The sequence below is a fragment of the Megascapheus bottae genome, chromosome X, assembly GCF_031878675.1.
Source record: "Megascapheus bottae isolate mThoBot1 chromosome X, mThoBot2.hap1, whole genome shotgun sequence".
Lineage (NCBI taxonomy): Eukaryota > Metazoa > Chordata > Mammalia > Rodentia > Geomyidae > Megascapheus > Megascapheus bottae.
Window position 1 is genome coordinate 29,422,823 of NC_143547.1, and position 24,633 is coordinate 29,447,455.

Below are 24,633 nucleotides of genomic sequence, written 5' to 3' on the forward strand. Positions count from 1 at the left end.
ACTGAGATCTGAGGATTAAGGTTTGAAGCCCCTCTGGGCAGGAATGGCCATGAGATCCTTATTTCCAATTAACTTACCAAAATAGCCAGAAGTAGAGCTGTGGCTCAAGTGGTTGGGAGCTAACCTCGAGTGAAATACTCAGAGACAGCATTCAGGACCTAAATTCAAACCCTAGAATCACCACACACAAAAAAAGTAAGTCCCAGGAAGAAACCCGTGAGATTGTTACCTAAAATTAATCACAAAAGGCTGGAAATGGAATTCAAGCTCAATGGATGATATATCATGAGCACTGAGGGGAAAAAAAGCTAAGGCACAGCACCTAGAGCACAAGTTCATCCCCCAGAACCAGACCAGCACACCTGTATGCACACACACACACGCACACACACACACACACACACACACACACACACACACACACACAGCACAGCTGTGATTTGCGTTCCAAGGGGACAGCACTGAAGGGAATACTTTTCGGTCTCATCCCAGCAGGGTCAACAGCACCTGTGCAGCCCTGTTATTTATACTTGACTCACAGTAGGGATGCAGAACAGGAAGAATGCCTACCATAAGACCCTATGATCCTGGCACCCACTGCATTACTCATGGTGGAGCCATGTGGTACACAATGGGGGCTAACAAGTGTCTGACACGGAGAGAGAAGGTGGGTCTAGAGTAGGAAGGAGTAAGAGGTCCTCTGAAACTCCCATACCCAAACCCCATGTACTGTTTCTGTTCCTACACAAGTGCTTTGCACAGTGCCCATTATGACTTTGACCTTGCGTGTCATCCTGAGGACCTGCACATCTACACAGAACTCTGGCAGTTAGTGGGCAGCTAGGGGGCCTATGTGATAGGCCAGTTTGGAGGGGAGGGGCCCTCATTGTGTTTGTTGTTCCCATAGCAGCCCCAGAACTTTAGCTTCAGGCAAGACTCTAACTAAGGAGGAGTTTCATATGGTCAAGAGCCCTTATGGACCGAGGGCCAGACATGCTGCCCGAGTGAGTCTTTCTATTACTCTAATCCCTAGTAACTGTGAGAATGGCAGAGATCAGGGGTCAACTGAAGCGGGAATCTTCATAGACAGGGCTAGGAAGCAAAGATGTTAGATGGCTGAGGACGGATATGTTTCTAGGGAAGGAAAGCAGGGATTAAGGCAGTGGGGGAATTTATAGGTGAGGGGACACACAGAGACAGCATGGATAGTCACTTGGAAGGAAAAGGGAAGGGTGAACAGATTAGGTGAGAATGGATGAGAGGAAGCAGGGTGCCGGTGGCTCTTAGCTACTCAGGAGGCTGAGATCTGAGGAACGAAGTTCAAAGCCAGCCTGGGCACTCAAGTCTGAGACTCTTATCTCCAATTAACCAACAGAAAACTGGAAGTAGTGCTGTGGCTCAAGTGGTAGAGTATTAGTCTTGAGCTGAAGAGCTCAGGGACAGCACCCAAGCCCAGAGTTCAAGTCCCAAAAATAACAACAAAAAGAATGGGTGAGAGGAGAGCAGAATGAGTGAAAGGTGGGCAGAGAAAGGAGGCTTGGCTAGCCACACAGCACCCCAGCGTGTACCAGCTGAATGCAAGTCATGGAGGGGAGGACTCTGGAGGTTGGAGCTGGGCTTGAGGGCCTATAGACCTTAGTCTACAGTGCCCAATGTGTCCGTTGGGGCCATGTTCTTCATATAGAGACTCATGGTCACCCTTGGATACCTCATCTACAATGAGTAAGCTAAGTCCAGGGCTGGGGACTAGAACAAGAACCTCTAAGCTCCTTCTCTTCCAGACCTCGGACCCATCAAGTTCCAAGGAAGGGTGCATGTGCATGTTTTGTGTAGATTTCTGACAGTGAGGGCGGGTTTGGCGGTGTCATTCTGAATTTTCCTATCATATCCTGAATGCCATGTCTCTTCTCCCATGTTCTAGCTTGTACGCCGGGGGCGATGGTCCACATATTCAGCAAGCAGGACCTGCACAGCCTCTGAATGCGCCTCATCACCCTGCATGTGATGGCTCTAACTTTGATGATGGTGATGTCTCAGTAGTGGGGGGAACACGGAAGTTCAGAGAGTAAGATGCCGGGGTTGATGAATAGCCTGGGCACGGTTGTTTGAAAACCGTAGCTCTGAGGGTCTGCATGGAAGGAGAAAGCAGGAAGACAGGAAGGCCAAGTTCTCTGATGGACTCAGAAGAAAAAAATCAATGGTCTGATCAAAATGGGAAGGGACATTTATGACCACAGAGAGAAGTTCAGGAGGCAACAGGGCTAGTAACTTAGAGAGAGGAAGCACAATTTCAAAAACCTAATAGAAGTATATAGCTCAGCACACAACACTTAGCACTCATGTGCTCCGCTTGAGATTTACTCCTCTGGGGCACATAAAACAAAACCAAGGTGCAAGGAGGTATAGGAAGGATAAGGCTCAGATAGCGGGATGGGAATGATTTTGACAGCAGGAAGGTAGAGCTAGTTAGATGTAGAGAGAAGCCAAGCTTTGAGACCAAGAAGGACAAGTGCTAGTCCCATGAGGAGGCAGAGGTGGTGAAAGAAAAAGAAAGGACATGAGACACTACTGGAAAGGTAGCTTGAATGAAATGATTTTGTCAGAGGGTGGCGGAAGTTCATATAGACAATAGTGGCATAAAAGGCGAGGAAAACAAGGTGAAGTGAAGCATCTAGAGGTAAAAACAGTTCACACTGTGGGGTTCAAGTTACAATAATTGAAAAATGATGGTGGCTTAAGCCTATAATCCTAGCTATTCAGAGGGGTGAGATTTGAGGAATATAGTACAAAACCAGTCCAGGGATGAAATTCCAAAAGACATTTAACTTCCAATTAACCATCACACACAAAAAGTCTGGAAGTAGAATGAGACCAGCACAGGCACTGAGTTCATGCCCAAGGAAGTACACACACACATACACATTCCTAGTAGATTCAGAATAGGGCAGCACATAAATCCTCACTACCTACCTGCTTTTCTCTCACAACAGATATGGAAAATGCTGCTCCTTACAAACTCATCTTTGTGCTTGTAATAACCTTGATTATGCTGGCTGGAGTTACTATTTTTGTTGGTGTATACCATTCGTACAGGGAATCTTGTGGGATACCGGTCAGTATCTCCTACCCCAGTCCCCAGCCTGACCTCACTGGACTGGCCTTATACACAAACTTAGCCTGACTCCTGTCCCTTCTTGTCCTTCAGCCTCCACCTAAGATGAAAGTTTCATCTGCTTCTTCACAAAAATCATCTACCATTATCTGGTACCTTATTTGGTGGATCCCCTTTTTGCATAGCCCAATAGTGAGGTGAGTATCTCATGGGAAAGGACTGGGTAAAAGAGATAGCATTCAGAGAGACTGCGTGTTTTCAGATGCCTGGACATTTCTGGAACAATCTCTGGGTAGGTTTATAGGGCCCAGAGGAAGGGAACAGTCAGGAAGAGAGTTGGATGGTTTTGGAAGAAGATACTTATCTTAAGAAGAGACAGAGCAGAGTACAAGCAGGATATAGGACACTAGAAGAGGCAGAGGGGCTGTGAGTAGAACTCAGTGTCAGCATGATTTTCTGGCATGCATGATCCCTTGGGTCTCATTCCTAGTACTGCAAAAGGGGACAGGGCTACAAAGAGGGAGGACTCTTCAGACAGATGAGGGGGATCTGTTGTGAAGCAGGGTGGGAGCACTTTGAAAAGTGAAGATTAGGGAAAATGCTACCTTGAAGGAGGAGAGTTAGGGGCTGGTGCAGCATTCATGCCTACCATTCCGGGCTAAATGAGAGGTCCAGGTAGAAGGTTCTTGGTTGGAAGCTGGCCGATTTAAATGTGTGTGATTCAACCTGAAAAAAAATTACTAAAAGCAAAAGGGGATGTAGGCATGGCTCAGATGTGAAAGCACCTTCCTAGCAAAAGTGTGACCCTGACCTCAAATTCCAGTACCAATAAATACATTTTACAAATTGCAAGTGGGAACACAAAATAGAGTCAGGAATAGATAGGATATTCCTGAGGGAGGTCTAGTTAGGGTTTCAGGAGCCCCTGATGCGAGGAGTCCCTCATAACCCCATCTTTTGTCCCTCTCATCTCAGGCCCTGTGAACCTTCAACATCTGCCTCAGGACAATCAGACCAGGCTTCGTGCTTACCAAGTGGACTAGAAGACAAAACCCTGTTTCTGGATGGTGACATGAATTGTCTTAACCCCCTCTATGCCCAGCAGCATGAATCTACCTGTCGAGGGAAAAAGGCTACTTTCCTAAACCCCATTTATGGAATGGTGACCCTAATCCCAAATCCAACCCCAAACACCATGGAAAAGGGAGGTAGAGGGAGAGAATTCAAGGGTCCTCACCCAGCCCAGTCCCTACTCCACTTCCTTGCCCAGGTGGCTTCACAAGATTTCTCTGTTAAGAGAAAGAATAAAAATACTGTTTAAAACAAGCACTGGTGCCAGGAGTTTGAACTAGTGGTAGAGTGCTTACCTAGCATGCATGAAGACCAGGGTTCGATTCCTCGGTACCACATACATAGGAAAAAGCCAGAAGTGGTGCTGAGGCTCAAGTGGTAGAGCTCTAGCCTTGAGAAAGTCCAAGGACAGTGCTCGGGCCCTGAGCTCAAGTCCAGAACTGGCAAAAAAAAAAAAAGCACTGGTTTCAGTCTTCTGATCTCTGATAAATACAGCTTGGAGCAACCTGTTTGAGGAAAGGCGAAGGTAAACTGAGGCCATAAATCGAGCTCTATTTATTCACTTCTCTCCTCCTTCAGAGAACTGATACAATGATTGGGAATTTTTAGAGTGGTGTGTTGGAGATGGTGGATATAGATAAAGCATTTAACAAGGCAAAGAAGCTGGGAGCAGGTAACTCAAGCCTAAAATCCTAGATATACAGGAGGCTCACATCTGAGGATGGCAACTCTAAACTGGGGCAGGAAAGCACATGAGGCTCTTCTCCCAGTCAACCGCCAAAAATTAGGAAGTAGAGGTTTATCTCAAGTGGTAGGAACTTAGAGCCTGGGCAATGTCCATTTGCCCAGACCCTGAGTCCAAGCCCCAGAATCAGTAAAAACAAACAATGCCATTTATAATGAAATGCTGTGATAATGTGGGTGCTTAAAAGAAATAACACACTGGCTAGGAGTTTGGCATAGTGAGAAAGTACTTGCCTAGCATGCACGCACGAAGACCCAAATTCGATACCTTGGTACCAAATACCCAGGCCCTGAATTCAAACGCCAGGACTAGGCAAAATAAACAGTCCTCAATAATGAAGCTCATCCTAGTTCTCAAGAAGCTGAATTCTAAGGATCATGACAAAATTCCCCCACATAATAAAAAGGCAGAAATGAACATGTGGTTCAAGAGGTAGAGTGCCAGTCTTGAGAGTAAGCATTCTCTAGTATATATGTTTTGTATATTGCTAGGCCTTGATCTCAAGAGTGCTCATCTAGCATGCATGAAGCCCTAGGTTCGATTTCTTGGTACCACATACACAGAAAAAGCTGGAATTGGTCCTGTGAATCAAGTGGTAGAGTGCTATCCTCGAGCAAAAAGTGTTCAAGGACAGTGCCCAGGCCCTGAGTTGAAGCCCCAGGACTAGCAAAACAACAACAAAACGCTGAGAAACCATGGAGGCATCCACCGTGTGAGAAACCACAGCTGCACTTGTTAGGGTCTCCTTATCCATACGAATTTAGTGAATTAAACAATAAAAAGAACAAAATAAAAAGAAATGTACTAGTGCCAGGCACTGGTGGCTCATGCCTATAATCCTAGCTTCTCATGAGGCTGAGATTTGAAGATCGTGATTCAAAGCCACCCCAGGCAAGAAAGTCTGTGAGATTCATTTCTAAGAAATTACTCTGAAAAAGCTGAGAATGGGGCTGTGGCTCAAGTGATAGAGAGTTAGCCTTGAGAATAGAGTCTCGGGAGAGAGCCCAGGCTCAGAGTTCAAGCACAAGGACCAGCCAAAAAAGAAAAAGAAATATATTCTTTATTGTTATTATGGAATTGTAGCCTCCCTCTACATCACTTTATAATAATTATAATTTTTAAGTATTGAAAATGCAGACCCAGGAGGATTGTGAGTTCAAGGACAGCTGGGAAAAGTTTAGATCCTGTCACAAAGAAGAAAAAAGACGGAAAGCATGACTGATATGGTAGAGAACTTGCTTAGCAAGTTCAAGATTCTGAGTTCAAACTCTAATAGTAAAGCACAAAATAATAAAGAGTACATGGAGAATGGCTAGAGATAGATTAAAGGTAAATTAATAGAATAGAAATAAAAACAGGCACAGTGATTATATAGTTGAACAATTCAAAAGAAAAAAACTTTTTTTTGTTGGTCATGGGGCTTTATCTCTGGGCCTGGGCGCTGTCCCTGAGCTCTTCAGCTCAAGGCTAGCACTCTACCACTTGAGCAACAGTGCCACTTCTGGTTTTCTGGTGGTTAAATGGAGATAAGAGTCTCACAGACTTTCCTGTCTGGGTGGGCACTGAACCATGATCCTCAGATCTCAGCTTCCTGAGTAGCCATGATTACAGGGATAAGCCACCAGCAACCGTCAAGGAAAAATATTTTAAAATAATGATTATGTCTCTCAGAGTTAGACACCAGCTTCCTATCTAGAAGGATCACAATATATTGAACAGGAGAAGTGAAACATTTGCACACCTCTATATACATTGTAATTTAAGATTATGAAAAATGAACATTTTCTTTGGTGTCAATGCTGGGACTTGATTTTGAACCCAGGTTCTTGCTTGGCTTATTCATTCAAGATTGGCACTCTAGCACTTGAGCCAGCCAGCTTTTGGCTGATGAGTTTGAGATAAGCCATTCTTGGATTTCTCTGAGCTGGTTTGGAACCTAAATTCTCACATCTCAGTTTCCCAAGTAGTTAGGATTATAGCCATGAGCATCTGCCTTGAGCTCAACTTTGCCTCCAACAAAGATAAGTGAGGATTTGCAGTCAAGGAGAAGGTGAAGGGTTAGTGGTGAAAAATTAATAAGAGGAGACATGAGTGAGGGGAAGGAGGATAGACTTAAAAATATTTCACAAGATTTTGCCAATGTAGAAAACAGAGACAATGGACTGAAGGCAGAGTTTATCATTGTCTACATTCAGAAAGAATGCCCCAGAATAACCAGAGAACTTGAGTCAGGAGCTAGTTATTTTATACAGAGTCGCGTGAACTGTTTTGCTCCCTGGCTTTGCCCCTGATATACTGGATGAGCCATCGTTGCCCAGGCAGGGTGCCTTTTTTCTTTGTGCTGGGGGTTGAAGTCACAGCCTGGCTGCTGTCCTTGAACTTTTGCCCAATGCTACCATGCCACTTCATTTTTGTTGGTGAATTAGAGGTAAGTCTCATAGACTTTCCTGCATTGGCTGGATTCAAGCTGTGACTCTTAGATCTCAGTCTCCAGAGTAGCTAGATGTCATCATCTGCCCTTGGAGCAGCCCTCTGGGAACTGGATCCCATGCTCTGAGGAAGTTAACAGCACTTTCCCTGTGTCACCAAGGAGTTTAGCAAAGATGATTTGTACCAAGCTATCTGCTCATTATAGAGACAGGAGCTTTATTTATTTATTTTTTTAGATCAAGGCAATTTGCTGGCATAAAAGGCTCCTTTCACTCCCAGGCCAACTTGTGTGTGACTTAAGAGTATTGAGTGCTCACACAGCCAGGCCAGTGAGGGTTGTACTTGGACTTTCTGGTTTTTTACCCCACTTTTGAATGGTATGAAACACTACACCTCAGAGCATGAGATCTCATGAGGAGCTAGGATTATTATTATTATTATTATTATTATTATTATTTTGTCAGTTGTGAGGCTTGAACTTTGGGCCAGGGAGGTTTCCTTGAGCTTTTAGGCGCAAGGGCTAGCACTCTTCCACTTGAGCCACAGCGCCACTTCTGGGTTTCTGGTGGTTAATTGGAGATAAGAGTCTCACAGAATTTTGTGTTCAGGCTGGCTTTGAACCTTGATCTTCATACCTCAGCTTCTGATTACAAATATGAGTCACCAGCACCCAGCAGGATGTAGGATTATGACCACCTAGCCAGGATGTCTTTCTTAAGAGCCTCTGAGCTATTTTGCAGTGAGCCCATAAGAAAGTTAACAGCCCTGTCTCCCTGTTACTAAGGAGTTTACCTACGTAACTTGAACCAAGCAAGTTACCATCTGCTTGTCATAAACAGCTTCTATTTTTTCTTCAGGTCAAGGCAATTTCCTGGCACAAAAGGCTCTTTCCAGTCCCAGGTGAACTTGTGTATGACTGGAAGTATTGAGTGTTCACACAGCCAGTGAACTAAGGGGTGTAATTGGACTTTCTTGTTTCTTACCCCACTTATGAATGATGTGAAGCACTACACCTCAAAGCATGGGATTCCATTCCAAGAGAGCTGCTCCAAAGACAAAGGATGACATCTAGAAGTAAGGGGGAGTTCACAAAGCCTTTAAGCCACCTTGACAGGGGTTCTACCCCAGCTCCCTACTCCTTAGTCCTAACCTCAATTCCCTGCTTCCCACTGGCTGATCCCAGGCTTCTTTCCCTCTGTGATCTGAACCCAAATCCTGGCTCCAAGACCTGCATTCTCACTTGCAGACCTCACATGCACAATCTAGACTCCTCCCCCAAATTCCATCCTAACTACTGAACCCTCACCTCTAGCCTCTATCACTTCCCCAAGTCCAGGCTCCCAGGCCCCTCCCTCCCCACTTCTTATACTTACTCTGACTTCCTGAACCCACAACCTCATTCCCTCCTGCCCACTCCCTAGACTTGCATACCTATGAGCAGGTGGTTCACAGGATATCTGGGTCTGCAGGGGAGATAGTGGTGGCCTTGTTCATGTGTCTGCACAATGTGGGGTGAGGACTCTGGAAGATCAGTACCTGCTGGGGGAAAAGAAGTTTGGGTGAGTTGTGATTTCCCCGGGTGGGCTGAGGAGGTGGTAAGAAAGGGTGAGAGGAATCTTTTCATTTGCATGTACTCTAACACCAGCCATAACGTTACTTTTGATCATATCTGATTCCCCCTTGTTATTGGACCTTTCTTGCACAGACCCTGAGTGCACCAAGCCCTCTGACTGACCTGTAGATCTTTGACTCTACCTGAGGTCCAGCTGGATTTTCAATCTCTGTTTGACTACCTAATTCATATATTTTTTTTCTTTTCAGAAGATATGTTAACAGTAGGCCAGTTTTTCCAGGTTTTTTTTTCCCTTTTGTCTGTACTGGGGCTTGAACTATGGGCCTGGGCACTGTCACTGAGCTCTTCAGCTCAAGGCTAGTGCTCTACCACTTTAAGCAACAGTGCCATTTCCAGTTTTTTTTGTTGGTTAATTGGAGATAAGAGACTCATGGACTTTCCTGCCTGGGCTGGCTTTGAACCAGAATACTCAGATCTCAGCCTCCTGAATAACTAGAATTACAGTTGTGTTCCATTGGTGATTTTTTATTTTTTTTTTGCCAGTCATGGGGCTTGAACTCAGGGCCTGGGCACAGTCCTTGTGTGTTCTCAAGGCTAACACTCTACCACTTAAGCCGTACCTCCACTTCTGGCGTTTTCTGTGTATGTGGTACTAAGAAATCAAACCTAGGGCTTCATGCATGCTAGGCAAGCACTCTTACCACTCGGCCACTTTCCTGGCCCTCTACTGGTGTTTTAAGTCACATGTAATCATTGAAAATCCTATGTAAAAAAACTTGTGATACTTCTACATATAAATGTTTCCATTTATATATTGTGATTATCTTATAATTTTCCTATTTTGTAGACTATAAACAAAATAAAAAAGTAGGCAAACTTTCTGTAGTAGATAAATGTACTAGATAAACTACATTTGTCACAAATTTTCTTAAAATCATAGATAGTATAAAACAGAATGTAGTTTTTGTATACTCTACTCTTACAGAACTGCCAAATTAATAATTGATTTCATTGTTTTATTAGATTTATCGATATACATGGCAGCTTTTCTAAATTTCAAAGTTTCAAAAGTATGTAATTTTAAAGGTAAAACAACAGTTTTTCTTTCCTTTTTTTATTTGCCAGTCCCCGGGCTTGAATTCAGGACCTAAGCACTGTCCTTGGGCTTTCTCAAGGCTAGTGCTCTACGACTTGAGCCACAGTACCACTTCTGGCTTTTACTGTGTATGTGGTACTGATGAATAGAAAACAGGGCTTCATTCATGCTAGACAAGCACTCTACCATGTTCCTGGCCCTCATTTTTCTTTATCTTTATTTTTTGCCAGTCCTGGGCTTGAGCTCAGGGCCTGAGCACTGTCCCTGGACTTTCTCAAGGCTAGAGCTCTACCGCTTGAGCCTCAGCACCATTTCTGGCTTTTTTCTATGTATGTGGTACGGAGGAATTGAACCCGGGTCTTCGTGCATGCTAGGCAAGCACTTTAACCACTAGGCCAAACTCCCGGCCCTCATTTTTTTTTAGATGTAATATTTCTAGAGTTATTTAAATCTATTTATAAACAAAACAATTGACAACATGACATACTTTAGGAATCAGAATATTTTAAAGTACACAAGATGTCTTTCTACTTAAAATTTACTATCATAGTTAAATTTAGTATCACAACGCAAAATAGATTATCCCCACTAATTTCTCAAATGAGGGAATTCATTGGGATTTATACTTAATATAAGTTTTAAATGTGATTATTAGTGATCAATATTTTATCAATTAATGGGAACATTCCTTTGTACGAATTCCCTCAGGTCCATCAATCATCTTAGACCAAGTTTGAGCCCATGTCAAACTTAAAGGTTAGATTTAATACACCTAACTTGCCTAATAAGTATGTCAATTTAAGAATATGAATTTCATTCATAACTGAACAATGTAGCTAACTCTCTATCCAAAACTGACACCCCAAAAGCTAAAAATTAAAACAAGAATGGCCAGTGATGTTGAGCTCAAAATGTCATTGGACAACCTTTTTCAAAAATGTAAGAGAGTGGACAGGTTTCCCCAGTGGAGTGTGGACATATGCCTGTGCTGTGCCCATTTTTTTTCCCACACAAATGTTTGCCCACAAGAAGATCTACTACTCAGATAAGTACTTGGATAAGCTTTAAGAGTACCAGCATGTCATGTTACCCAGACAACTTTCTAAACAAGTATTCAAAACTTATCTGATGTCTGAAGAGGAGGCTTGGTGTCCAACAGACTCTTGTCTAGGTTCATTACATGACTCATGAGTCAAAACCTCATATTCCTCTCTTTAGACAACCTCTTCCAAATGAGCAACAAAAATGAAGTCTATCTAGGATCATCAGTTAAATCTTGTTCAAATGTCTATGTGTATATAAGGGTAGTATTCAATGAATACTTCAAAAAATGTACAGTTCATCATTACCTGTGCATGAGCTGTATTCTTCCCAGCAACAGGGCTCAGTTCAATTCACCTTCAAGAAGGTTATTGGAAGGTGTTTAAAATTTCTTCTAGTTGTTTTTTTTCATAATTTAAGTGCCTGTGACTTCACATGTTATTTTTGTTGAATAAAGTTTGCATATTGTATTTAAAAAACATAAGAAATAGTGAAGTTATCATTTTCCTGATTTTTAAAAAAAACCCTAAAGTTTAATAGCCATTGAAGGGGTAATATTCACCTACAGTATATAGTTAAATGAAATTTAACTATTGCTAAGAAAACTATAAACAATGCTTTTAAGATACAACAAAAATAATAGAACATCTAACACCTAAAATACAGATACTTAAGGTCCTAAACAAAAATATTATAGTTAAAAGAGCCTTGTAATTTTTTGTGACAGTTTATCTTATAAAATTTCTAAATAGCTCATATCCTGTTGGTGTTGGTGTTTCATCTGCCATCAACTAGACATTAGCACAGTAGATAACCACTTAGGCTCTTTTCAAATGCTTGGTATTATAATGTGATCTAATATCTTTCCTCAAATTGTATTTTACTTCACATATTCAATAGGTATACAGATGAACATACATGTGCTTCCTCAACTGTATATTATTTGAGAATACCTGAAAGCAGATCAGGCTTATAGTCTTATGTGCAAATAAATAAGAAATCATATGCCCTACATGGTCATATTTTCTGAAGTTTCCTCGATTGCAAATGGAACAGATATCCTGGCTATGCCTTCGTACATACTATTGTGCAAATTCAATTGACATTCTCTTAAAAACTGCTTTCCATATGTCTGATAAACTATGTTTCCTTAGTATGAACAGTGTAGTATTCTTTTAAATGACTAGGCTGTTCAAATCATTTTCTACACAAATTACAAAGGCTGTGATGGGATCTTTTTCTTTTTCTTCCATGATGGTACTCTATAACTGTATCTTGGTCTAGGCAGCTGGACATACATTCAACCAGTTTCATAATGCTGGTCACAATAAGGATATCAAAAAGGATAAGCAGAATGTTTAAACCATGCCTTTATTGGAGACTGTGTATGTAGTAATGATTGTACCTAAGAAAATTCAACATTTCAACAAACATATCTCTTATTTCAGATTGTTTATCACAATTTTCTTCCATGTCCATTTTCTCCTCAGTATCTCCTAGCCCTTTCATTGTCCAATCTTGAGGCTCTCCATATCTTTGAGCATGCTCCTGTAGTTGTCTTTCCTTCACAAGTAGTTGTCTACATTTGCCACATGCATGCACAGATCTTTTCAATGTGTTTGGCTGAGTAATAAAAGGACAAGTCTTCCTCAGTCATTGTGTGTGAGTCCACACCATTCATAAGATGCATTTTCAGTCTCCACCTATACTGGACTGTTGTTGTAAGGAGGCCTCATATATTCTAAACCACCACTTTCATCAACATTTATGGACATCCAAGGTTTTATGGCTTTCCTGCAACATTTTTTGCCAGTCCGTGGGACTGAACTCAGCGCTGGGGCACTGTCTTGGGGTTTTTCTCAAAGCTAGTGCTCTACCGCTTGAGCCAAAGCATCACTTCTGGCTTTTTCTGTGTTATGTGGTTCCAAGGAATTGAACCCAGGGCTTTGTGCATGCTATGTAAGCACTCTTACCACTAGGCCTTGTTCCCGGCCCCACCACTTTTTTCTTTTGACTCTGACATCTTCAACATAGTATCTATAGAAGGGCTTCTCAGATTCATCTTCTAATTCATCACCGTTAGTGGCTTCATTGCAGTCTTTATCATTAATGTTAATAATGTTGCATGATTTTAGGTCAGCTTTAGAAATATCTTTGGGTTCCATTTTGATGATTCTTTTCCTTTCATCCACTCTAATTTTTTTCATCGCCAACTACATCAGACTCCACTGCGACACTTTTTCTGGTGCCAGTGGTGAAAGCTGAGTCATCAGGAGTATGGCTTGCATCTTCTCTGTACTTGTCTCTCTGTACAGAAAATGGTTTAACGGAATCCTTGCCACCAAATTCAGCTTTAATGGTACTGTCTTTCCCCTCTCTACTATCTACTATTCGATGTACGATCTTGAGTTTTGATATGAATGTCTATTAGTACAGGTCAGCATGTATTCATCTAGTAGTTTTCATAGCTGAATTCAATGCCACCGCTATTACAGGTATAACTCCATCCAAAGCATGGTATTATACCACGTTTTCGTATTGTTGGCATACAGAAAGGCTACTGATTTTTGCAGGTTAATTTTGTATCCTGCCACTTTGCTAAAGTGGTTTATTAGTTCTAGGAGTTTGGGAATGAAGTTTATTGGGTCGTTCAGGTATAGGATCATGTCATCTGCAAATAGGGATAGTTTAATTTCTTCTTTCCTTATTTGGATCCTTTTGATGTCCTTCTCTTGCTTTATTGCTCTGACTAAGGCTTCCAGAACTATACTGAAGAGAAGTAGAGAGAGTGGGCATCCCTGTCTAGTTCCTGATTTTAAGGTAAATGGTTCTATTCTTTCTCCATTTAGTATGATACTGACTGTAGGTTTGTCATATATGGCTTTAATTATTTTGAGGAATGTACCTCCTATTCCTATTTTTCCTAGTGCTTTCAACATTAATAGATGTTGTATTTTGTCATATGCCTTTGCATCTAGAGAAATAATTATATGATTCTTATCCTTAGCTCTATTGATATGATGTATTACCTTAATTGACTTGTGAATGTTAAACCAGCCTGTAGGATGAAGCCTACCTGATTGTAGTCTATACTTTTTTTAATTATTTAAGGATTCTCGTGGCTAGTATTTTATTGAGAAGATTTGAGTCTGTGTTCATTAGAGAGGTAGGTCTGTATTTCTCTATTTTTGTTGGGTCTTTCCCTGGTTTGGGGATGAGCATAATATTAGATTCATAAAATGACTTTGGTATGGTTCTTTCTGCTTCTATTTCTTGGAAGAGTTTCAAGAGTATATGTATTAATTCATCTTTAAAAGTCTTGTAGAATTCCGCCGTGAAACCGGCTGGACCTGGACTCTTTTTGGTTGGCATTTCCCTGATTTCTTCTGCTATCTCATTGTATGAAATTAGTTTGTTCAGTTTGCTTATCTGTTCTTGGTTCAATGGGGATAGCCTATAGTTACTTAAGAAACCATCCATTTCTACTTAATTTTCCTATTTCTTTTAATATAGGCCCTGGAAATATTTATTCATAATGGACTGAATGTCTTGAATGTTAGTAGTGATTATTCCCATAGGAGCTCTAATCTTGTTTATTTGAGTCTCCCCTGTCCTTTTTTTGATTAATCTTGCCAGGGGTCTGTCAATTTTGTTGACTCTTTCAAAGAAACAACTTTTTGATTTATTAATTTTATGTGTAGTAGATCTTATTTCAATCTCTGATATTTCTGATTTTATTTTTGTCATTTCTGTCCTTCTAGTTGTTTTAGAATTAACTTTTTCTTGCTCCTCTAGGTGCTTCAATTCCTTCTTTAGGTTGTCTACATGAGCTTCTTCTATTTTTTAATATGGGCTCATAGTGCAATAAAATTGCCCCTTAAAACTACTTTTGCTAGCCATATAATGATTGATTGTTGTCTTTAATCTACTGTTATCTCTCATCTCTTTTGCTGTCCCTTGGTTATCTCACATTGTTACAGTATTTTACCATGTTATCTGATATATTGTATATATGCTTATTTGGTTATTTGAAATAGGATAGGGAAGGGGGGAAAACAAGATGAGTGGTGGGGGTGGGGAGAGGGAAATGGGGACCAAGACCTGAGAAAGGGTATCAATGTTTGTGAAGTAGTGCACCTTCTATCTAGTGAATATAATGTAACTCTTCTATTAATTACAATAAAATATATGAAAAAACTACTTTTGCTGTTTCCCATAAGTTCATTTGTGATGTATTTTGATTGTCATTACATTCAAGAAAGTTTTGAATTTCTTCTTTGATTTGTTCTGTAATCCAAAAGTTATTCAGAACTGTGTTGTTCAGCTTCCAAGTGTTTGATTGTTTTCAACCCTTTACTATGTTGTTTAGAACTAGACTGATTCCACTGTGATCAGATAGAATGCAGGGAATTGTATCAGTTCTCTTTATCTGCTTTAAGTTTTCTGTATGAAGTATTATATGATCTATTTTGGAGTGTGTTCCATGTGCTGCAGAGAAATGTATCAAGTTTAGCCATTGGTTGGAAGACTCTGTGTATATCTGTTAAGCCCAGCCGGGCTATCGTGTCATTTAAGTCAAAGATGTCTTTGCTTATCTTTTGTTGAGTTGACCTGTCATTTGGTGAGAGTGGCGTATTGAAGTCTCCCACTATGACTGTGTTTGAGTATATCTTGTTCTGTAATGCTAAGAGAGTTTGATTGATATACTTAGGTTCTCCCATGTTAGGGGAGTAAATGTTTATAACTGTAATATTCTGGTTATGAATTGTCCCCTTTACTAATATGTAGTGGGCATCTTTATGTACTGATTTTACTGAGAAGTTAATTTTGTTAGAGATTAAGATTGCTACTCCTCGGGGCCGGGAGTTTGGCCTAGTGGTAGAGTGCTTGCCTAGCATGCATGAAGACCTGGATTCAATTCCTAGGTACCACATACATAGAAAAAAGCCAAAAATGGTGCTGAGGCTCAAGTGGTAGAGCTCTAGCCTTGAGAAAGTCCAAGGATAGTGCTCAGGCCCTGAGCTCAAGCCCAAGACTGGCAAAAAAAGATTGCTACTCCTGCTTTTTTTTGCACAGTATGTTAGAGTGGAATTCTTTTCCATCCTTTCACTTGGAGTTTGTTTCTGTCTTTGGCAGTGAGGTGGGTCTCTTGGAAGCAGCATATTGATGAGTCCTGTTTATTAATCCAGTCTGCTGTTCTGTGTCTTTTGATTGGATTGTTCAGCCCATTCACATTTAGGGAAATTATAGAGGAGTGGTTACTGTCCTTTGTCATTATTTATTTTTCCTTCTGTGTTTCTTTCTCTCTCTTTTTACCCATTTGTGTTTACTGATATATAGGTGATAGCTTCTTGATGGGAAGTCTTGCTGTTCTGCAATTTGTTCTTGATTATTTAATATTCTTTGTAATGCTGGTTTATTGTGCAAATATTCATATAGCTTCTCTTTGGAATGAAATATTCTTGTTTCTCCCTCAAATGTAAATGCTTGTTTTGCTGGATATATCAGTCTGGGTTGGCAGTTGTTGGTCTTCAGGGCATGAAGGATACTTTTCCAAGCTTTTCTTGCATTTAGGATTTGCATAAAGTGGTCTGAAGTGATGCTGATTTTTTTTGCATTGTAGTATAGCTCTTTGTTTTTGTGGCATTTAAGATCAGCTCCTTAGTATTCAGGTCTAATGTTTTTACACAAATGTGTCCGGACGAGTTCCTTTTGGGATCTTGTTTGCTTAGGTTTCTAAAGGCTTCAGTAATGTGAGTGAGACTTTCCCATTTGAAGTTGGGGAAGTTCTCTGCTATAATCTTGGTGAATAAGTGTTGCATTCCCTTTGTTTGAAACTCCTCCCCTTCATCAATTCCTATTATACGAAGATTAGTTTCTTGGCTGCGTCTGCCAGTACTTGGACTTCTCTTTGGTGAATTCTGAGTGATTTCTCCTGACTGCTGACTCTCTGTTCCAGCTATTGTGTTTTATCTTCCATTCCTGATGTCCCATTCTCCATCTCAGTCAATCTGTTGCTTAGCGCTTCCATTTTAGTGTGCATTGTGGACATTGAGCCCATCATGTCTGCTCTGAGGGTATTTATCTTTCCATCTAGGGAAATACAAGCTTTGTCTATTTTTGTCTCCACTTCTCTTTTGAAATCAAGGAACTCCTTGTTGATTTCCTGCTTATGTTCCTGGAATTGTTTTTGGAGTTCTGCTTTTAATCTCTTTAGTCATGTCTGTAATCATCTCCTTGAAAAGAGTCATGTCTTGAGTGTCTTCAGGTGTCATTTCTTTGGATGGTGACATCTCTCTTGTCCCTTCACTCTTGTTTCCTTTTGGGATTTGTGTGGGACTTTGGTTCTTTATATATTTCATGATTTGTTGTTGTGATTTCCCCCACATTGGAGGAGTTCGCTCCATGGTCACTAGGCAGCTGTCTACTTGGTCTGGGGCAGGTGGTTTTAGCTATCTGTGTATATGTGTGGTTCTCAGCCATATTAATTCCGTTGCTGACAGGGACTGAGCTTGCAGCTTTTGCTGGTGTGTCCACAAGTTCTCAAAGACTGTGCACAGCTGGGCACCTAGGACTCAGCTAGCCCAGCCACTGATTTGCCGGCCCTGTTCCCAGGGGCGGGGCCCAGCTGAGGATGTGGGCTCTGAGGGTGGAGCCATGCCTTTCTGGTTCTCAGAGCAGGAGCTCAGCCCTTGCTGGTCTGCCCTCCAGTTTTCATCTGTGTTTCAGGTTTGCTATCCCTGCTCTTCTGTTTTTCTGTACTAGAGCAGAGTGTACCCCTTTCTCTGACTCCGTAGGAAGGCCCCCCTGGTTCTGGCTTGCTAGAGGCTCCCAGCAGGAGGGCACCCCACTGAGTTTTGGCTCACTCAGATGCAGGCATGCATGCACACACACCCCCACCTACTGTTGGAACACAGGGTCCTAGTGCCCCTCACTCTCCAGTTTCAGTGGCCTGGGTGAGTAGGCTGTTGGGCAGGTGGGAGCAGGAACACCTCCACATCTGTTGTTGGGGTGCTGGGTCTTAGTGCCCGCCCGCCTGTCAGTCTCCAGTCAATGGCCTGGGGGGAGGGGGCTGTTGGGGGAAGGGGCAGATTCTGAATTCCTGTTCTCCCCCAACACTTGCCAATCATTCTTGGGTGCGTTTGAGAAGGGTCTGGGTTTAAGTTCTGTAAGTTTCCCATTTGCTCTGCTTTCCCGAAGGGTTTGGGGGAACCCCATGGGCTACTTACTCATTGGGGTTTGGCTGTGAGCTTCTCCGTGGTGTTGGGGGGTCGTTCGCCTCCCCTCTGGTCTCAGCCGCTGTCTATGCACGCCTGGTCTGTGTACGACTGGTCTGTGTGTAATTCCTGCATCTGGATTCTGCTGCTGGGTGGAGTTTAGGGCTTCCATGCCCCTGCTCCTGCTCGAGGTGGGGGAGGGGTCCTCGTGTTTTGGATTCTTTGAGAGCGTTGGATATAAGCTTTATCTGTGTTTCTTTTGTGGTTTGTATATTTCTCTGTTGCTTCTTAAACTTGTAGTTGTTGATTTCTTAAGATAGTTGGCTTCTAGGATTCCCCGATTCTTTTTGTGGGTCCCTATTGTTTCGGTGCCATCTTCCTTCCTAGTGTGACACAGAAATTTTTTTATATACATGTAATGTTGATTGAGGAAAATTACCAAATTGTAAATTTTTTCCTTCAGCTAATATGTAGTGTATTTACTGTTAAACTTCGTTCTGCACCCCACCTGTTAATATCATTCTGGTCATACAGTCTTCATTCATTCTTACCCCAAATATCATTTTGTTATTCTACTTGCTGGAAGCAGACGAACATTTTGAACTAGAAAAGTCTGCATCCTATGTATCTTCTAAGCAGTCAAGAACATTCATTGCCACTTTGAATTTCTCAAACCTAAAAGGGACTGTCATCATCTTTCCTAGGTACCTAAAATGCAAAGTGATCAAAGCAGTGAGCAGTAATTTTCCTAGTGCTAGGATTCAGATGAGAAGTACTGTGCTCATGATTCATGAAAAACATTTTAAAATAGGAGCTACAAGTCTCTGGAACTGCTCCGTGTGATTGAAAGAAAATGGCATCAGTTGCAATGCAACAATCACAGAAAAGCTCTATTCTCTTTGGTTGTTTAGCTGTTGAAGAACTAGTTGCTGTGACTAGGCTTTGCTATCATCTATTGAACGCCAGCCACAGCAAGAACCAGTACTGTGGAGACTGTAGGGAGATTAAGGTTAAACAGCCACGGGAAAACCGGGAAGAGACAGTAGAGAGGGCACATGGGCCAGACGTCCAGACGCATGCGCATTGGACTCAGGCTCCACTAAGTGTGGTGCTACTGAGGACTCCAGCTGCCTCACAGCCACTCCAGCCCAGCTTAATTGGTGACTCCAAGAGTCTGCCCACCAGATTCCCTGGGCTTCTCCACCAGCCTTCCTCTCCCTCTGGTTCGCATGCCACCCACTCTGTCGCTGGCGGTTAGGAGCATCCATAATCACCAATTCTTTTTTGTTGTTGTTGGGCGTGGGGCTTGAATTCTGGGCCTGGGCACTGTCCCTGAGCTGTTCAGCTCAAGGCTACCACCCTACCCCTTGAGCCATAGCCCCATTTCTGGTTTTCTAGTGGTTAATTGGAAATAAGAGTCTCACAGACTTTAGTGCCCTGCCTGGCTTTAAACCTCAATCCTCATATCTCAGCCTCCTGAGTAGCTAAGATTACAGGTGTGAGCCACTGGGCCGGGCTAACTGCGTTTTTTGCAACAAGGTGACACAACTTGCACCGTGGGGACCATTATGGCGGTGTCCTGACCACTCCTCTACAGGTTGCATGGCTGAAAAGAACTGTGCACCGCCTGACTCTCTAGAGGTGCCAGGCCTCTTCCCCACTACACCCAGAACTCCGGTCCCCTCAGGTCTCTGCCGCGGTACGCCCTAAGGCGTTCTGAGGGAGCAAGCAATCTTGTCCACCCGGGACACTCATTACCCATGCTTCCCCACTCTGCCTTCCGCGGGCCCGACCAACTCTGGCCCTGAGTAATTTCCCTCACAAGCCTCTTCATTATCAGCCTGTTTCTTTCCTGGCCGCCCCCCCCCCAATCACTGTGTCTCACAGGCCCAGAGCCCTCACCCCAGTCCCACCGAGCATCCTTTCCTATCCCCACCGCCAGACTGAAGTGATTTCTACGCTTTGGCATACTCTGTGAGAAGTCCCCGGATCATGCGACTGCGTGTGGGAAGCCCGTGACGCTCAAGCTTATTCCCACGCTTCTGCCTACAGTCACAGTCACGACAGCAGATTTGCGGCACCTGCCCTCTCAGCGCGAGCCAATTCCCGCGCTTCCACTCCCGGGGGCAGGTGCATGCGTAAGCACGCACGCACACACGCACGCGCACACACACGTCAGTCCAGTACTCCAGTGCCACGGGTTCCCAGCTACCAGGCACGTGACCACGTAGTTCCACTGCTCAACTGCCCGCGAGGTAAGCTGCACAAGAGAGCAGGGATTGGGACCTAGGTGCCTGACAGCGCCTTTGTTTGCTTTGTGTAGTGTGGGAGGGGCAGGTCTGCTCCCTCCCATTCAAAAGAACGGACCTGCAGCTACAGCCAACATATTTTTTTGTGTGTAGGACCTTTACATAACATTTATTAATTTATTTATTTTACAGTGCCGAGGACTAAACCCAAGGCTTTGCACATGCCAGGCAAACAACCCCACTACTGGGCTACAACTTCAGCCCCTGTTTATTTACTATAAACCTTGCATGGACTTCCCTTGAGGGGATCTTGAATTGTGTATTATATAAACTATATCAGCCCTTTTGGAGTATCTTATGAAAAAATTATTTGCATTCACTCACCTTCAAAAATTACATTCTTGCAGGGCATGGTGGTTCAGGCCTGTAATCTTAGCTACTCAGACCGCTGAGATTTGAGGATCAAGGTTCAAAGCCAGCCTGGGCACTAAAGTCCGTGAGACTCTTATATCCAGTTAACCACTAGAAAACCGAAAGTGGTGCTTTTGCTCAAGGGGTAAGGCAGTAGCCTTGAGCTGAAGAGCTCAGGGATAGTACTCAGTCCCAGGGTTCAAGTCCCACAACTGAATAAATAAATAAAAATTTATTTTTAAGATGTTAAAATAAACAGAAATAAATTAATAGCCGTGAAATATAAATGTTCTCAAAATTATTTGGTTTTTTTTTTTCAACAGCCACCAGAATTCTACGGGTTGTAAGGTGGTTTGAGATGCTGTAATTGGTGGGGAGCAGAGCTTCAAGGTAATAGACTGCATGAACAGATGTGCTGAGCAAATGAAGCTTTGACAGTACTCAGTATTTAGATGCTGGCAAAGTGGAAATCTGAATTAATATCTGTCAGGCTGAGAAATACTCAACACTTGAAATATTGCCTCTTGACAGGCCAACAGGGGGGAAAGCTTGCTCCTCTTTTACAGGTACTATCAGAGGGTACTGTCCTTTTAGTTTTATGTAATAACATCTCTAGTTGAATCCAAACTGCCTGGTTTAATCTCTCTTCTGTGATTACATTACACAAAATGTAACCAAGGTCATTTTGCACAGGGCTGCTGGCAGCATGTGTGGGACATGTGTTCTTGTTTACAGCATCAGCTGACTGATTTGGGTAGAATGAATCTCGCACTTTCATCTTAGCTTCTCTCTCTCTCTCTTTTTATTGTCAGGATAATGTATAGAGGGGTTACAGTTACATTCAGAAGGTATTAGGTGCAGCCACCATATTTCTTTGTGCCAATTCTAGGGCATGAACTCCGGGTCTCTAACTGCCCTTTAAGACTTTTTGTTCACTTGAGCCACAGCTCCACTTCCAGGTTTTTGGTAGTTAATTGGAGAAAAGAGTCTCACAGACTTCCTGCCCCAGTTTTTTTTTAATGATGGTTCTCAAATCTCAGCCTTCTGAATAACTAGGAATACAGATGTGAGCCATCAGTGCCAAGCCTCTCAGTCATTCTGTTTAAAGACTTGACAACCCAAGTCAGGTGGTGTTGCCTGTGGATGGTAAATGCTTACAGTACACATCCTCTTCTGACTCTAGAAGACACATGGACCACATGCTAATTCTGGGAGTGTTCTGGATGATTCTGGCTGGCAGTGGATTCTGAATGTCCATTGTCCATTGTGTGTTGCTGCTGCTGCTGCTGCTGTGCGTGCGTGCGTGCGTGCGTGCGTGTGTGTGTGTGTGTGTGTGTGTGTGTGTGTGTGTGTGTACTGTGAACTCTATAGATTTGATTCTGTGACTCTTTTATTGGCTGATTATATCTGGTTGGCCATGTGATGTGTGACAGCTGGGTCTTGTATACTGTCATTCCAATTGTGTCTGTGACTGAAACTTTCACAGCTGATTCTGTGAATTTAATTTTGGGTCCGTCAGGCTTTGGACTCTGTCTAGCTCTAAATGCTTGTTTGATGGCTACAGTGAGGTGTGTGTGTGTGTGTGTGTGTGTGTGTGTGTGTGTGTATGTGTATTCAATAATTGTTCTGAAAAATCCTCTTGAATTGCATATGTTTGATCCCTGATTAAAACTGTGCATGTCTTCTCTATTGCAATACAACTACATAGATTTGACTGTTGTTCAGAGTCTGTGATTTTAAACCTATCCTATGGTGGAATCTTGTTTGTACCCATTGGGACTCTTGGTTTGCTGTTGTGTACATTTCCAAAGCAAACATCTCATTACCCCTCTGTGATTTTACTTATATTTGTTTTCTATGCCAGAGCCTCTTGCCTGCTACCACTGAGCCACATGCCCAGCTCCTTCTTTCTTGAGATGGAGTTTCTTTATGTAACTGAGCTTTCCCTTGAACTCAAAATCCTCCTCCTTAGCCACACATTTCAGCCTCCCAATGGCTGGAGTAGAGAATGCTGTAATTACAGGTGTGAGCTTGCCTCCCACCTTCTTGGTCTGTTTGGACACATAGCTCTGTGTAACTGGGGACTGTCCTTAACTCTATCTAGTTCCTGGCTTTTGAACTTTGTGAATGTGCATGCCTTTTTTTCTGTCTCACTCTGGGCGAGCTGGTTTGTAATCTGATAGTTGTAATTGAAAGGTATTATCTGTATGTATACTGTTAAATGGTTGGCTTGATTCTGAAAATATCTAGAGGCTATAAATGCCTGTTTTGTGTGTGTGTGTGTGTGTGTGTGTGTGTGTGTGTGTGTGTGTGTGTGCATGCGTACCAATTTTGGGCATTGAATTCAAGTCTTATGCACTGATTGTAGGCATGAGCTTCCAGAGGTCAGCAACTGTGGTTTTAATGATCTGGTGATCCTAGTTCAAAATAAGTTCAGGAGCTTGATGCTAGTGGCTCATGCTTATAATCCTAGCTATTTAGGTGACTGAAATATGAGGATTTTGATTCAAAGCCAGCCACGGCAGAAAAGTCCATGAGACTCTTAGCTCTAATTAACTCCGCCTCCCCACAAACCCAGAAATAGATCTGTGGCTCAAGTGGTGGAGTGCTAGCCTTGAGCAAAACAATCTCAAGAACAATACTCAAAGGGGTATCAATGTTCAAAAAGTAATATACCCATTACCTGATGAATATAATTGTAACCCCTCTATATATCATTCTTACAATAAAATACAGTATTTATAAAAGAACAAGCCATGTGTGGTAGCTCACACCTGTAATCCTAGATACTCAGGAGGCTGAGATATGAGGATCTGTAACACTAAAAAAACGTTAGACACTTATATTCAATTAACCAGTAGAAAACAGGAAGTGGGGCTGTGCTCCAGGGTAGGGCGGTAGCCTTGAGCTTCAGAGCTCAGGGACAATGCCCAGTTGTCGGGAGCAAGAGTGGAAACAAACTGTACTTTGATTTGCATCAGATAATTGCTTGATTGTCTTATTGTTTTTTGGCCTTCTCCTGTTCAATTGATCTGAGATTTACCATATGAATGTAACCCTCAACAGCTCCCTGATTAACGATCTGGATGTAACACCTGGGAGGGCCCTGGTCTCGGGAGGGGATAAAAACTTTGTGTTAAGAATAAACGAGGCGGCAGTTTTTGCTTGGGCTGCAGACCTCCTGGACCCGATGTGTTTGTCTCTCTTCTAATTTTTCCAGTCCCTGCCCCTTATTTCAGGAACCCCAATTTGCTGCCGGGAGGCCCCGGCATCTGGCGCCTGAACAGGGACCCTGAAAATCTGGGACGAAGGTGAAGGACCCCTCCCTGTGGTGAGTAACACATCGTAGGACTATTAAGAGAGTATAGTCAGGAGTAATAATTATGGGTCAAGCTAATAGCCATGAGTTATTTCTACCGATCTTAACAGGCCTATTTGAAGCCCACGGAACGTGGGTGGAAGAGGGGGTGCTTCAGAGCTTCCTATAGTTTCTCGAGGAAGCATGCCCGAGGTCTGTAGAGGAGGCATTCCAAAAAGCCTGGCAGCGGATAGGAAAAAGAATTCAAGATTATTATGAGGTATATGGCCCCGAAAAGACCCCAATAGAGGCTACTACTGTATGGAATTTAGTAAGTAAATACATAGATCCTCTACATGAAGATGCTGAATTTAATCTTGAATTAAGGGA

The 24,633-nt window shown here is 42.6% G+C and overlaps 1 protein-coding gene and 3 pseudogenes across 1 annotated transcript; 2 read left to right on the forward strand and 2 right to left on the reverse strand.

The window, feature by feature from the left end:
• The first annotated feature begins 869 nt into the window (after positions 1–869).
• On the forward strand, positions 870–4,433 carry LOC150040690 (uncharacterized). The gene is made up of 5 exons (XM_090327088.1): positions 870–1,004; positions 1,922–2,025; positions 2,991–3,112; positions 3,206–3,309; positions 4,088–4,433. Exons 1-5 carry the CDS (start codon positions 976–978, stop codon positions 4,431–4,433), a joined length of 705 nt encoding a protein of 234 aa, XP_090183214.1. The 5' UTR covers positions 870–975.
• Positions 4,434–11,041: 6,608 nt separating this feature from the next.
• LOC150040691 (cyclin-dependent kinases regulatory subunit 2 pseudogene) lies at positions 11,042–11,276 on the forward strand (annotated as a pseudogene).
• A 610-nt stretch (positions 11,277–11,886) lies between these two features.
• LOC150040692 (zinc finger and BTB domain-containing protein 1 pseudogene) lies at positions 11,887–13,616 on the reverse strand (annotated as a pseudogene).
• Positions 13,617–18,668: 5,052 nt separating this feature from the next.
• On the reverse strand, positions 18,669–19,237 carry LOC150040693 (zinc finger and BTB domain-containing protein 1 pseudogene; annotated as a pseudogene).
• Positions 19,238–24,633: the final 5,396 nt, after the last annotated feature.